At 34.2% G+C, this 16,377-nt stretch overlaps 1 protein-coding gene across 1 annotated transcript; it reads left to right on the plus strand.

Annotated features, from left to right (window-relative positions):
* Window positions 1-5,072: 5,072 nt before the first annotated feature.
* Window positions 5,073-6,035, plus strand: LOC131072113 (uncharacterized). Its single transcript, XM_058008177.2, has 2 exons — window positions 5,073-5,390; window positions 5,656-6,035. The coding sequence occupies exons 1-2, from the start codon at window positions 5,365-5,367 to the stop codon at window positions 6,032-6,034; spliced, it is 405 nt and encodes a 134-aa protein (XP_057864160.2). The 5' UTR covers window positions 5,073-5,364; the 3' UTR covers window position 6,035.
* Window positions 6,036-16,377: the final 10,342 nt, after the last annotated feature.

Here is a 16,377-nt window from a genome sequence, read left to right on the forward strand (position 1 = left end):
AATACATATATTACATAAGAATTGAAATACCACAAATTATTTGATAAAATCTTTCTATTCAACACAATGATAAATAAGCATGGACACTCTCTACTCCAGAAGACGACTTATACTAGAGAATAAGAACAGGAAGATGACTTATATAGTAAAATATAACAGGAACAAAATTATAACAAAACAAAAGCTATTAAAGCCCTTCTAAGCACCATCCCATTTCCTAATTATTGACATGCCAACCCAAAATATTTTTTCGCAACCAACAACTATTAATCCCCCTCTCAATAGGCCTAAGAACTTGGCCTAAAAAGTATAACACAATAACCACTAAAATAACCAACTCAAGTCATTACTATATAGAGAGATTAATTATAACCATATGCATCAATTAAAATGCCATTTACTCTCATATGCATCAATTCTAATGCCATTTACTCAACCTCTTTTCGCTACTCTTGGTGGTGGGAAATAAATGACTACTTAATCAAATATTTAAAAAAATGAAATTTAGTTTTTCCCATGTTTCAGACACCCAAACGAGAAAGTTTGTGATATTTTTATCACATCTTAAAATATTATTTCTACTTTTTAAATTTTAAACTTCCCTTCCAATGTTGGAATTACCATAAAAAATCAAAGGGTTTTAGAGATTACAACTTCATAATTCTAACCATCCATGACTAGTTCTATAGTATTAGGATTAGGATCTTTTGAGTCCACACACACACACACACAATGATATCAGTAATTTAATTTTCAAGTCTTTAATAGTAATATAATTTACTATGAAACTTCTTCATGATATGTGTAGTCTAAATATATTGATCTATTTTTATGTGTTGTTGATTGTTATAATTGTTTAAATGGTTTGTTTTATGTTTAACCATACATATATACTTGACCATATAGAGTTTATAATCCATGTTGCACTATCTTTTCTATATATGAGAGAAGTATATAGATGCTCTTTGAATAGTATTTGTTATCACGTTCTCTCTTTCTAATTGTGATGGAGTTATTATAAATGTTATAACATGACATCATGAAGAAATTTCAAAATCAATTTTACTATTAAATATTTATAGAGTGGTTATCCCTTAACCCAAAAAATAGTGTGAAATAGATTATCCTATTCTTCAACATTGATAGGTACTAGATGTCCATTATTCTTTAAAAAGGTTGCAAAATCAAGATTTTTATTTACTCTCCTCAATAATTTGAGAATCTTAAAAGTTTAGTCTTTGTGCACAATCTTCTCAACCATTGTAGTTGTCAACCTTATGAAAAACTCATTAGTTATTTATCTTCCCTTTATCTTGCTTTAGGATAGGAGCTTTTGATTGAGTAGTCATGTGTAGCTTAAGTAGAGGTTTCCCATCATGAAATTATTTTGTAGTGAGATTGTGAGCATTGCTTAAATTTTTTTCTCTTATATAGGGGGCCAAACAATGCTCCTCTCCATTTCATCTTTAATTTCTCCTTGATTTCAACATTTCAATGTTTAGTCTTTTCTCAGTGCTTCACAAGGAAGGTTCTCCATGGAGGGTTGTATTTAGTGATGAAAACTGCTAGTGTACTTTAATTCTTTTTGAAATTTTGTTTCATAGATATTTTGATGTGCACATGGTTCATGGATCTCGTTTGTGTAGTAATCCATTGATTGCTCATTTCTTATCTATCATACAAAATCCCTTATACACTTTGTGATAGTGCTTCAGAGTACATTATTCTACACGTACCACTGTAGAAATTGTTGGATATTATCATGCATTGCTGCTGCTAGGATATGTTTTGATTAATTAAAAACAGGTTTTTGAAAGGAACCCAAAACCTTGTTACAAAGCAGGAGAAATATAAAGCATAAAAGAGGCAGAAAACAATAGTGCCTGATCACCCACACATAGAACAGTTTCCAGCCAAAATAAAAAGGGAACACAAGACAAAGGAAGCAACACTAGACAACCAAAGGAAAGCACAAAGACAACACAAGGACAACTAAATGTTTCTCATAAGTTCTTCAACATGAACCACCATTTGCTTCATATTGATCGCAAAATTTTTCATTTCTTCCAGCTCTTTTTCCTTGATATCAACTTGTTTTCGAGTGTTGGCCCTTGTTCTTTTTTCGTGACCCTTCTTCTCCATCTGATCCTTATCACCCTCCTTGCCTTTAATCTGTTCAATATGATATGACTAATAATAAAACAAGCCACACCACCATAGTGAACAATCATAGAAAAATGAAGAAAAGGCATTAGAAATTGTGATTAGCAAAGACACGTTGCTTCATTTGGATACGGTCTAGTGTTGCTAGGATATGTTGTTGTCATTGATGTTAACATATTCCTATAATTTATTCCGGTGTGATTGGGAAGATTTTTTGATCCGGTTTGTAGTATTGTTTTGTTGATCATTGTTTTGTAGAGGTTGATATTTCCTCTGGTATATTTCGGTGTGATCAGATCTGGTGCTGAGATTTTGGGATATTGTCTTGGATGGTCTTATGTATCTTCATTTCAGATGGATCATGATTTGGTGCTCTGCAAGTTATCTTTCTTCGTGACAGTTGCTGATTGGTTGTATTCTTGAGCTTTCAGATGTTGATCGATGAAGATTTGATAAGTGGTGTTGGTGCAACTATTCCAGATGGTTCTAATGTGCTTGCTGGTGTTTCTTAGTTGTGTCCTATTTGTTTTGGCGATCCGCATTTATCATTGTGCGAGTTTTTCGTGGTTTCTATCAACCGGTGATGATTTGCGTGCTATGCAGTATTTCTGGTGGTGTAGCGTGTTGCAGTTGATCTTGGCATGATTTTCGGTGGATGTAATCATTTGGGAATTTGATTTAGGACCTTAATATGCTATGTAAATCATTATATTGGTCCGGTGGTCAATCTTTGTATCGTGTGATATAATTTTGTAATTGAGGGTTAAGGGTTTAGCCAACCTTGTTGTCAAGGTTGATGAATTGTATATATAGGTGATATAGTCATATAGTTTGGGTGTTGATGTTGTGTTTGCATTATCAGAGAAAGGTTTATGTGAGAACAAGTGATTTATCCTTCGGTGTTGAGTTTGTGGTGAGATTGGTGTTGCATGGCAGACATCTGTGCTTAACCAAAACTGTAATCAGGCATTTGGAGATGCTATTCTTTCAGTTCATTTCTTCTGGATTGTAGTTCGAATCTTATTGTAAGTCAGCGAGACTTCCTTGAGGGTTGTAGCCTTTTGGGCAAATATTATTTGAGTAGTGAGCTCTAGGCAGTGTGCCTGAATGCATGTACATTCCCCATTGTAATATTTTCACATACTACTGCAGAGTATCATCTTACTGTGGGTAGGTTCCCACCATGGTTTTTCCCTTAACTGGGTTTTCCATGTCAAAATTTTGGTGTTGTGTGTTGTGCTATTAATTTGCTTATTTGTCTTATTACTGCAGTTTATCATATTTGTGTTTTGTTTGTTATTTCGATGAAGACTGATTTACACCCACCCCCCTCTCAGTCTTCCTTCTTGATTGATGCTAACATAAATATATCCATATTATATTTTTTTTTTGTACTACAAGACTTCCACAAGTAAATGATTGACTTATGCATATTTAGAATTGCAAAGGTGATCTTTTCAACATCTACTTGAACTTGGTATAAAGTAGTATGCCTTCAATCATTGAATCCACTTATGTTATGCCTTGATAATGAATTTATCTTGGAAAATATAATTTCAAGATAACCTTCCATGTTGACCAAATTCTAGTGTTGAAAAGAGGGCTAGTAGTGGCCAAGGATATTGTATGACCTAGTTGAAGCATTAGGTCATGAAATTGTAATAAAAGTTCCTTTCTCCATACTTTCAAGCTTCCTATATGAGATTTTAGATTTTTTTTAAGAAATAATTTTCTTTTCATTATTTTATTTTTTGTCCTTACCTCATCTCTATTTTCTTCTAGTTTAAAGTAAAGCTAAGTTGTTTATGTACTTTGTAATTTTGCAAGTGACTAGGCATGCATGACTAGGGCCACAAAAGATTTTTGAGAAGAGTGAATATCAATATAGGTGACTCTAGGAAGAGATATGACATGATACTAATAATGTATGTTGATCCAAGGAGTTCCTAGGGAAGATAACTTACAAACTTTCATATAAGTTTGACCAATTAACCTCTAAGTCATATTAAATATGAAACGAAAATGTGAATGAAAAATACAAATGATCCATTTCATATTTAGAAAGGGAAAGAATGGTATATGAAGCTTTTCCATTCATCATGAACAAGATATTGTAAGCATTTATGTGGGCCTAGTCAAAGATTGAGTTTTTTGCATCACAAACGTGTATGGAGTTTGTAGCAAGTTCAATCCATTAGAATAAAATGGAATAATTAATAGAATCTTCACATTAGTTGATAGTTCAATGCTAAGAACTATTGCTGCATACGAAACCAATTCTTGACAAAGAAAATGAAGTGTTGCTTAACGCATCATCAAAATTATGTACTTCATTGCCATCTTCAATTAATCTTCTTGTCCATAGAAACCTTGCCAAGATGAGATACTCTTTCTAGTGTTATAAGTATTAAAAAGTGATAATACATCACAAATCTTAGAATTTTACTTAAGACTTATGCTTCTAACTCAACTTACTTAAATTGCAAAACTTTATTATATAATATCTTATAAACATCCCAAAAATCCAAATTGATATCTTATAATCCATATTTTATTTTTATATTTTAATTGACTGGATAGCCATAGCTATCATACATGTGAGCCTCTTCTATCAAAACCTCTAAAATATTGTTCTTTTATTGCCTTTCTCCTAAAGTCATGTAAACGGACATATATGTACTCCAATTTCACTAATTGGGAAATATTATAAAACGTATTCGTACTCTAATTTGAGTAATTGGGAAATTATAAACGATAGAATCTGGGATGAAAATCCTGTCAATTTCATATTCTATTGTGACGTTTTTTAATTTTTTTAATGCACACATCAACTTTAAGGATTTGAAAAAAACAGATTTGCCAGCAGTGGATTCCAGAAGAGCAATACCCACAGTGCGTCCCTGCGTAATCATGAAGAGTACTGTGAACTGTAATCTTTGCTCTCCTCTACCTTATCTCAGATTACAAAAGTCCAGAAAACTCAAAAGAATCCAAATTATCAGAGCTCAATTGGTAGAATTGGAAGCAAGGAGAAAGGTGAACATACCATTCAAAGAGTGAGGAGGAGAGACAACAGGAGAAAATTACATAAAACAGACCGACAGGATTGTCAAAATCACCTTCCCAGATTCTTCGAGGATTAAGTACTTGGGTGATAATGTCTGGCAAGCTCATCTGAAGCCTGTCACATTTTTCACGCTAATGGCCAACCCCTTCTGTGATGTCAAGTGAGTTCACACTCAAATTTTTGAATTTTCTTTTCTGATATTAGTCCGAAAAAGAAAAAATCGTTTTCAAATTTCATTTTCAACAAAATCATCAGCTCATTCTGACCACCTCCCAAAAAAATTGGAATTTGGAATTCGGGAAAATGGTTATTTGTTTTCTTTGACGGTTTATTTAGATTGTTTAAAAAACCTTTCAAAGATAAAATCTTTTACACAGACTTTTTAAGTAGAAATCATATTTTCTTTGTTTCGGGGTTTTCCACAGTAGGAATTCCCTCCAGTTATCTTCCAACAGGCTAGTTTTGGATTTCGTCGGCCTTCCAGGGCTGAATGATGATCTGGATTTTAATTTTCCTCTGCAAGGGGAACTTACTGCTAACAGAGAGACAATTTCATCTTTGGAAATTAAGCAAGTTCACAGTTTTAAAGGGTGGGTCACAATGCAATTAAACGTGGATCTTCCGTTCCCCTTTTCATTGATGCCAGAATCTATTGTTCTTTCTGTTGGAAACAATATTTTGGATCGAATTTTAGGGGCCATGGAGGGAGAATTGGTGTCAACAATTTTAGGAGATTATAATGTGTGGTGCTGTACAGTCTCTAGTCACATAACTGGTGGTGTTCAACAGACTTTGGCCCCATGAGTTGTTTAGCTTTCTTTGTATTAGTTCCGTTTTTCTGTTTTGTATCTGGTTTTTGCATATCTTATTTGTGTTTTAGGATATGGAGATGTGTCTCTAGAATATGATGTATGTATATTGAATCTAGGACAAGGTAAAAAATGACCCGTTGCATTTATTTGGTATTTGAATTGAAGAGTAGAGCTCGTCAAAGTTTACCAAAATTATTATAAAAAACCTGTACTTGTGTTCTTTCCCTGCTGAATATTTATTTTTCTATAAAACTGACCTGTAGGTTATCCATTTTTCCGAAATTCATATCATACTGTAAAACTAAATGCAAATATATGCAATGCTAGCACACTGCACTTTTTATTTTTTACGCCTTGCCATATTTTGACCTACTTGTTCAGTGCATATGCACAAAATTATGTTGCAGAGGATTTTAACAACCTGTTTCTCATGATTGTTGAGAAACACTGATAACATCCTTACCAAATGTGCCCATTGTTTGCTTGGAAGAGATACGATGATTGAAAACAGATGCATGGTATCTAAAGTTAAACAAAAATTCTCCCCCATCAGTCCACCTTATTTAAAAAATACAAGAAGTTGTAAGTTTCTAAGAAGATGTTTCAAACCCTTCTTCTGATGTAAGACTGGTGCATAAGATCACATCTGACACCAAATATGATAGATATATTTAATTTTTTTTGGCTCAAATACCTGCTCATGGATTTAGTATAACAATGGAATATAAAAGAGGATAACCCATTGTTATAGTTGATAAGCTTGAATGTCGTTGGCCAACAATGCCAGCCAGGCATAGCAATTCTACATGCTGACCATGGTAAACCTCTCTGCCTTTCAACTTTAGTCACTTTTGCGATTCATATGATTACAACTCTCTCCTATAGCAAGTATGGTTCTCTACATCCCTTCCCCTCTACTTCCTCATCATGCAACCACCTGCTTTAGATTTTAGAACTCCTCACTCATTCTGATCTTAATAACTGCTTGCTTTGGTCCACATGTTTCTCTTGTAGAGTAAATGGCAGAGATATGTTGGTCCTCATATTCCCAACTTGGCAGATTTCTTGGGTCCTACAGTGTTTGGTGTTCTATTGAATCTCATGGATAATTTTCCTCTTTTTTCCTTCTCTCATTGTGAAACTTTTGTAAGTGTTGCACTTGCGGGCATTTCTTGTCTCTTACAGTTGGACTTGTCCAACAATCCCAGTGGTTGTTCCTAGTATTGATTCCATCGAAGCTTTTAAGCACTGGAGATTGCCTTATATTTTTAAAAAGTTGTTTGTTTGGATTTGCTATACTTCTCAGTGATTTGTTTAGTTATGCATCTGCTCTTGTAAGTTTTACTAGAGTTGTCTTATCAAAACCTTATGATTGCATCCTCTAGCTTGTTTGACCCATGATCTGCCATTGCAGGTTGCCTCTTCCATCCATCTATAATTCTATATCATTTTGATTGACTTAACCAACTTAATTACTGTAACTGTTAAAAGTACGTACTGACCCATACGTACCATACGTTGGTTGCTTCGTTCGTACTGAATTGACCCGTACGGTAGTTGCCCATGCTGACCCGTACGGTGTTTCCAATGGCATACGGTGTGAATGGCATACGATGACCGCGCTGTAGCATCCATCGTATGGTGGTGTCCGTACATAGTTTGATGACCGCTGGATGGACCGGTGACAAGGCTGAGTTAGTTGACCGTTTGTGAAGTGACGGTAGTAGTATCAGATTCTATAATGAATTGCGGGTGTATAAATTGCTGCAGGATTCATTAGAAATGTGTGATAGAAATTAGGGTTGATTGTAGCACAATTTGAGCCAATGCAAAAAAGTCCGTTGTTAATTGTATGTAATATTGTTTACTGTAATACAAAGAAGATGCTCGACTTTTTGGTGTGTGGGTTTTTTCCCGAAAGCGTTTCCCACGGTAAAAATCTCTATGTTTATGTGTATGATCTTTATATGTGCTCTATTCTTCTGCTTAAGTCATCTTAAGATTCTGCAATTTAGAAAGTAGAAAGATATTTTTGCTTACATCCTCTACAAATTGGCATTAGGAGAGCGTTTCCACACCGCAACTTTCCTTACAGTAACCAGTTAAGTTGCTTGCATACTTATCTTCCACTCTAGCTTGTTAGCTTGACCATTTTTTTTTAGCTCTTCCCAACTGACATCATTAGCATTTCCCTCTACTAACTCTTGTCAACTGATCCAAACTGAGCTTTGTTTTCATTTTACCAAATTTTCTCTAGCTTCTTTAAATATGAAATTATGTGCTTAAAAATTCAATAGCAAATATAGCTCTGTGAAAACTCCCCTGACCTTTTGCCTTTTGAGGGATCCTAAGTGCACTTCTAAAACTTCTAAAAGTAGATTTTTTTGTACTATTTGGCTCTAGGCTATTTTTCAGGGTGAGAAAAATCCAGATAGGCCTTCCGTTGAGCCTTGAACTCTCACATTGTTTTCTGTACATCTCTAGATAAGCCTTCCGTTTAGCCCTGAGCTCTTATATTATTTTCCATATATTTCCTTTTCCATTTTAAGTTATCTGCTTGTTCACTGAGTTCTGGAACTTCCTTGGAGCTCATAGATTTTGAGGAATGGAAAGTTGTTTCAACTTATGAATTTCTCTAATATTTTTTCTATGAAGCTTTGCTAAGAAATGTAGTTGACATTCAAACCTAGAACATGCACATAAAGCAATCATTGAGATGTCCATAACATACTTTTGAAAATTAAGTGTTCCTCCATCCAGAAAAACAACACGTATATATTGAATGTCCACAATAAAAGAGCACTTGCTGTTATATGTTAGAATATTTACAAGAGCAAAAATGGCTAAACAAACAAGGAATTATGAATTGGTTTTTCCTTCGATGCTTGCCTTATATAAACCTTGCATCTATATTTTTGTTGTTTGGTCACTATTTGGTCATATGATGTTGGATATTGGGTGATATGCTGTGAATTTGTGATGTTTTACATCTTATGACCGCCAAAAATCTAAGTATAAGGATGATTTGCAAACAAATTGGTTCCAAACCAAATCACTGATTGTTGACCATTAATATGTATATTTCATATAAAGGAGAAGTATGAACATCATCCTGTCCATGAACTGGACTATCATATGAATAAGGGGTTGCATCATAGGTAAATGAAATCTAAAGGTGAAAAATATTATTAGTATTATTGAGTTCATATCTTCATATTGATCTAATGGATATACCTATTGGGGGTATTGATCATATTTAAAGCAAGTTTATTATTACTATTGAATGTCTATCAAAGTTTAGATGATTGTTATGTGGCCTTATAGATGCTTTATGTGGTTCTAATCAAGAAGGACGGTGCAATATAGTTATGATTATGTTATTAATATCATTGAATCATAATATGGTAGAACATCGTGATGAAGCTCTATCAGGGCTTTGCATAATTTATACATTCTAGAGATATTTTGACTACTATTCTTTGCTTTGATATGATTGGATATTTTTCTTATATAGACTATGTGTAGTGTATAATTTCTATATATGGATTTAATTTTGGCATTGCTGGTATAAAATCTCTAGTATGGGAATTATATGTATTTGATCCTTGAGAGATTAAGGTGAAGAGAACTAAATGGTACTTCAATCCCATTTAGAAATGGGTATTGTTGAAAAAATGATTGTAAGCATAAATATTGCAAAATCAAGTCATTGTTGCATAATAAATATCAAAGTTTAAATATAATATTAATGCTTCAAGATTTTTCAATATGCTTGAGAGCACAATATTCTACATGTACCACTTTAGTGAATTGGAACCATGTAGTAATCTACCCATATTAGCTTTCTTTTGCACCTTAAAACTTATCTCGTAAATGATTGACATACATATTTAGAACTACAAAAGTGATATTTTCTTGATATTTATGAAATTATTGACAATAAAATATGCCTTAATCATTGAAGCCATTTGTGTTGTGCTATGACAATAATTTTGCCTTGAAAAAATATAATTTCAAGATTCCCTTCCACCTTGACAACATTCTAGTGTTGAAAGAGGGATTAGCAATGGCCAAGGATTTGTATGATTTAGTTGACGTCTTAGGTTGTGAAATTGTAATTGTAGACGTATAAATCTGACCACTTTCCTAAATAAATATTTAATATTTATTTTGACCCCATTCCTCCTATTAATTAAATTCTATTTAATTAATTTCTTCACATTCATCTATTTGATTAAATGAATTACTCAATTTATTTAATTAAATTCACATTAACCTTTTCTAGCCTTTGATTAAATAAATCACTTTATTTAATTAATTCCTCCTTTCTCCCCTTTTAATTAAATTTACATTTAATTAAATTGATCCTTGCAAATAAATCTAATTTATTTATTAAACCCCCTCACTTGTATTTATGCAAGTTGCATCTATTTTAGTTGAAATAAAGCAATTTTATTTTACTTAAAATCATTTTCCCTCATCCACTTGCATTTTCCTACATCTCCCACTTGCCTCCTAAACCCCTTCTAGATTCTTCTAATCACTTCCAATTTAGCCTAATTCATCTCCTAATTATTGTCGCATTCATAAGCAAAGGGAAGTCACTTCTCAAAGCCTCCAAAGTCTTTGAAATGCATTAAAGGCTTTATGTCTTCAAAAAGTTAACCCTCAAAGTCTTCCTAACCATTAATGGTTAACTCAACCTTCTTGCATGGTTAGAGACTTTCTCTCTAACTTAATTCTCATCTGACCCAAGGGTCTCATCAAGAATTCATGGCTTTAACCTTGGTTATTCTATTAACCCTTGCACAAGAGTTTACCCCTTGGGTAAAAGCTTTGTCCATTGGATAACCCTAATTTAGCCTTAACCCTTACCTCCTAGGGTAACCTTCATGTCTTCTTAGGAATTTAATGCCTCTTACATCTCCTCTCAAACAACCTCTTGTTGACAATTGTTACCATTTCATTGGTGAGAATTGTAAACATGGATTGATTAACTTTCAATCCTAGCCCTTGTTAAGATTATTCAATCTTGACCATCCATTGTCCTATTTTTCCTATAAATAGAGCTCTCATTCCTCATTAAAAAAGTTCCAAGCTTTCATGCATCTACATTATATCCTAAATTACTAAGCATTTTTAGCCTCTCTTTGTTAGAATATCCTCATAGCATTTAGAAATAATTTTCATATCATAAGATATTCATGCTAGGATAATTTGTCAATCTTTATCATATCATTATCTTCATACTAGCTTAATCATCATAGTTTTAAACATCATATATATCTTAGAATGCATTCATGCATATGAATCAAAATATCACTCGTTCTTAGAGTTGTAACTCCTAAGTCACTTGCTCAATGATCTGAGAGAAAAACATTGACTTTAGGGATCCTGTGAGATAGAGAACAATGAGACACCCCTTGGGAAGTTGAACTAGTTCAATTAGTTCATATACTTGCACCAAGAATCTCATTGGTGTGTGGGTCTTTTGAACTCGAGTTAGTCATTTTTGTCACCGCATTTTCTCGCATACATTTCTGGTGCCCACTGTGGGGCACGTCCCCATAAATAACATCATTTTTTGTGCATCTTAAGGATTGCAAGCATGCTGGAATACCCTTTTAGCGCATCTGAAGAATACTTTAGTGTATCTATGGCAAACTGTAGCGCATTCATCGTACTATTTGGCACGTAGGACCTATTTTCTAGCACTTTTGAACTTCCTTTTAGCGCATAACCTTCTTTTATTTTTTCTAGGCATAGAAGTATTAGCGTAGCACATTCAGTCATCAGAGTAGCGCGTAGGAGTCATCTTTTAGCGCTTTTATACCATTCTGTAATGCATCTGTGTAGAAGTTTAGCACATAACTCTGACAGAGAAAAATAAAGTTTGTAACAGAGTTAGAGAAATTAGGCTTGTGTAAGCCCACCTAAATTTTTTATTTTTTACTAACTTCCTTTTATTGTAGGTTACTAATCATTTCTTGCAGGATTGGAGAAGTTAGATTTAGGAAGTTTGATTTCTTTTTAGCTTTTCAAGTTGGTTTAAAAAGAGCTCATTTCCCTTTGGTTTAAAAAGAATCTCATTTTATTTTGGGCTTAAAGCAAATCAAATTTTCTTTTGGACTTAAAAGTAACCTCATTGCAAGGTAAAAAGAACAACAAATCAAACACTTCGCTTTCTTGCAAGATTAGGGAAAACACCTCAAAATTGGGCTCTAAAAAGAACAATAAATTTTCATTTTATTGCAAAGGTAAAAAGAAATAAATCTTTCCATTTATTTTGCAAAAGCGATTTTCATTTCAAGTAAACGTGTTTTACTTTTTGTTGACCAGGATTTCAATTTCCTAGTTAGACAACAAATTGCTTTGTAGGGTAAAAAGAACACCATGCTTGTTGGAGAAAACTTTCCAAATAGATCTTAGTTAATCATTGCCTTAAAAGTTTAAAAAAAACATTGTTTGCCTTGTCTCGAAAGTGGAAGGTATATGCTTTCCCCTTAATTGGGTGACCAAAAAACCAAACCACTCTTTCCTGCTTTCTTTTACTTCAAGTACTTAAATCCTTTAGAAGGCCTGCCCTCTCGAGTTGCTCTTAGGGTGCCATCAATGGATGGTGAGAGGGGAATGACCTAAGTGGGAAACGAATTTATCGCCAAGTGTTCCAACCCACTATAATCAAATGTGGAGGCTGATGAAAGTCTCCTCCAATGGTTTTTCTTAGCGATTAGCCTTCCCCCAGTATCTTTAAGATACATAAAGCTATTTCTCTAAAGGTTGGGAAGCCTCCTGAGGGAGTTTATCATTGAAGACCGAACGAAAGCCTGATTAAAAACCATAGAAGTAGAAACTTTGAGCTGAGTCAGTTAGCAAACATTGGCAATATCATAGTGCAAGGGTGGGGAAGAATCCACCCCCAATCACTCACCATATATCTCCCAAGATAACTACTCAATTGTGAAGTAATTCACTTTGGGTTAATTTCTAGCAAAAGGCAAAAAAACAAGCACCCCCTAGGGGGTGACAAGGCTGTTTAAGTTGACAGAGTATCAATACTAGTGGGCTATGATATTGTTGATGACCTTTGAATAAAGAGTCTACTTGATATGTCTTCTTTGTAATCCAAACCAGTGAAAACGTCGGGGATTTGAAAACATCCTCAAAAGAACATACACTATTTGTTTAGCATAGACAAGTTGTTATCTCTTCTATCTGCTGTGTTTTCAAGTCATTTTCAGAAAATCATCCATCAAGTTACAAGTGTTATCTTTAACATCACAACAAAAACATCAAAACGGAGAAATTAGGACAGTTAGCACATAGGAGCAACACCCTAGCGCATCTCAACCATACAATAGCTCATTCCCACCAACAGTTAGCGCTTTCATCACTCACATTAGCGCATAATCATTATCACACTAATAAGATTTCAGATAGCGCTTGTCAACATCACTATAACGCATACAAGCATCAACCTAGCATGTTCAAAACATATTATAGCGCTTTCATACCAAACATCAACGCGTAAAAAGGACATATTAGCGCATGACCTATCCAATAAATTTATTATCCAACAGTTTAAAATAGTGCATTGGAGAGGTAGCATAATGCATAGTGAAGATTCTGTAGCGCTTTGAGAACATCCTTTAGCGCATCAGGTCTCTGTCTTAGCGCATGGTCAAAATTAGTGAAAAACATAGAGCAAACCAGTCACTTTGGAAAATTTTTACCAACAGTTTCAGATACCCTTTTGGGTCCTCTGACAAATCCAACAGTAAAACTTTGAAAAAGGATCATAAGAGAGAAAATTCTGAATCCAACAAAGCACTCTTAGAAAGAGGTATCAAATCAACAACTAGCTTGAGATCATATTTCATCCAACAAAATTAAAGAGTATCAGAACAGTGATCAAAGTTCCACCATCTAACGAATCCTATCATAACAATACCTAGTTAGGTCCTCAAGTTGTCAAATTGAGTTTCTACATTAGGAAACTTGACTCATATCATTTGACACACTTTGTCGTGGAGGCGAATCGAACTAAAACTCTACTTGATAAAGTAAATTGGAGTTTCCAAATGAAGTATCCATATCCAACATCAATATCAACATTTTATCATTTGTGTATGACCACTCCTCATCAGGGATAACTTTAAGAAACCAGCCCCTGGGAAAAAGTGTAAAATCCTGGCGAATCAGACATTATTTTTGGGGCAAAATTTTCATATTGATGGCGATTTTGTTTTCAAAGTAGGAAAAAAAATTATTTTGTATTGGTGATTTTTTCCTAGGGTACGAAAAATTACATAAAATTCTGGAAAATAATACCTTGTTCTGTGGGTAAAATATATAATGTAGGAGGCGAATATTTTTCGTTTAAAGGAACAAATATATAATTGTATGGGCGAAAATTTTTAGCCCGAAGGAAAAATTATTTAAGCATATTGGTGATTTTTATCCATTGCTTGAAAATTATTTAATTTGTTTGGCTAATATTTTGTTATTTATGGAAAAATATATATTTTATTAGCGATTTCATGAATTCATTGCCATTAATAGACAAGGCACATGAAACATCACATCACATCAGTACATCACATTGAGTCCAGACTCTGCACGACGTATCCATAAGCGTGTCCTCTTTGACACGTGAAGGGTGATACGTACCTAAAATCCATCAATGATTTTAAACCGTTCGATGATCGTAGATCAATGGTTGAATTTTTGTTTCGACCCAAATTTATGAAGAGAACGTAGTTCAGTAGAAAGTGCTCGGAATGGAATTGGATTCAATAGACACGTATCAAATGTCCCGGTCGATAATGTCGGTCATTTAATATATGTCTAGTCACTAACTGCAATCCACTTTGTCCCCACAACTTCCAATGTGGTACTTGGTGCTGGTTTATAAATTATAGCTATTTTCAATTTGGTACTGGTTTATAGTTGTTTCCAATTTGGTACTCATGCATTTATTGGAAAGATTTGCAGAGATATATGAAAGATTAAAAAAAATTTAAAGCAATTAATACAGTTAGAGAAGGTATTATTATAATCAAGAGCCTTTAATTATATACGATCTCTGCTTCTTTCATCTTCAATTAGCCTTTGGTAGATAAATTGTCAAAGCTCATGGTATTTAAATTCTGCCTCTCGTTTAGGTCTATAGGCTTAGGTTGTTTAATTTGGTAATATGATTTCTCAAGATGGACACTCCTATCCGCTTGAGAAGCATTTTTGCGGAGGACCAAAGGGCCTTTTTGGGCTCTGTTAGAGACCCAACCCTCCAATCATTCTACAAGGAGGTTGGGATGTTCACTAATGAGGTTGTGAGGATGGTGCTGGGAAGAGACTTCCTGCGTAATGAAAATAGATACCGTGTTAACATGGACGTTACGTCCCGGTTCTTGGCGTCTCTTCTGGACCTCAGAGGAGACAAGGTGGATATGTTAATGTTGTTAAGGAAGGTGTTTAAAGAAGACTTTCTTGGAGATGATGTTATTGTTATCATCTTTGCAGAAATTGGGGTGGGGATCCCTTGGGTGAGTGAATTAACCAGGCTTCTCCTCCCTAACCAAACAATGCCAGTGGCCAGGCCACCGTTTCTTTTGAACTTGAATGCGGAGCAGTTGACGCAACATAGGAAATGGGTGCGGATTGGTAGGGACTTTCTTCGGAAATGGTTCCTCCTGGCCAACTTTCCAAACTACAGTTGGCTTGAAGAATACTATCAGCTTATAATGTCAGAAGAATTCTACATGGAGGGAGGGCGAGATTCTTAGGGTAAACCATGAATGTGTCCACTACCTGTGCCCTAGCCCCGACCCCCTAGTATTTTTATTTTTTTGGCTATGTCCTCGTAACCTCACAGGCTCAGTGGCTCACTCATTTTGGCTTTAAAGTTTTTGAGGGACTCAAGTCTCAGACATGTAAAAATTATAAATTTTCGAAACATAAATATTAATGATAATTATGCAAATTCTAGTTCGTTTTAGTTTGCCTCTTATGGATATAAAAATGCTTGAATCTATTTCATTTTATTAATGATAATTTTGCAAATGCTTTTTGTGTATGAACTACGTTATTTCAATATTTTGTTAAACAATAAAAATAAATTTAATACTGTGATCTTTTTTATGTAATGTTTTTTATTAAGGTAAAAACAGGTTTTGAAGGGGCCCCGAAACCTTTTACAAGCGGAACTTAATAAAAAAAAGTGACAAGAAACAAAAAGGAACAGACCATCGAAAAGCCAGCAAAAAATCAAAGAAAACTGACAAATGCCCCACAAAGCTAGCAAAGCCAGCCAGACTCTAGAAGAGAAACTAGTTG

This window comes from Cryptomeria japonica, chromosome 6 (genome assembly GCF_030272615.1).
Source record: "Cryptomeria japonica chromosome 6, Sugi_1.0, whole genome shotgun sequence".
Classification (NCBI taxonomy): domain Eukaryota; kingdom Viridiplantae; phylum Streptophyta; class Pinopsida; order Cupressales; family Cupressaceae; genus Cryptomeria; species Cryptomeria japonica.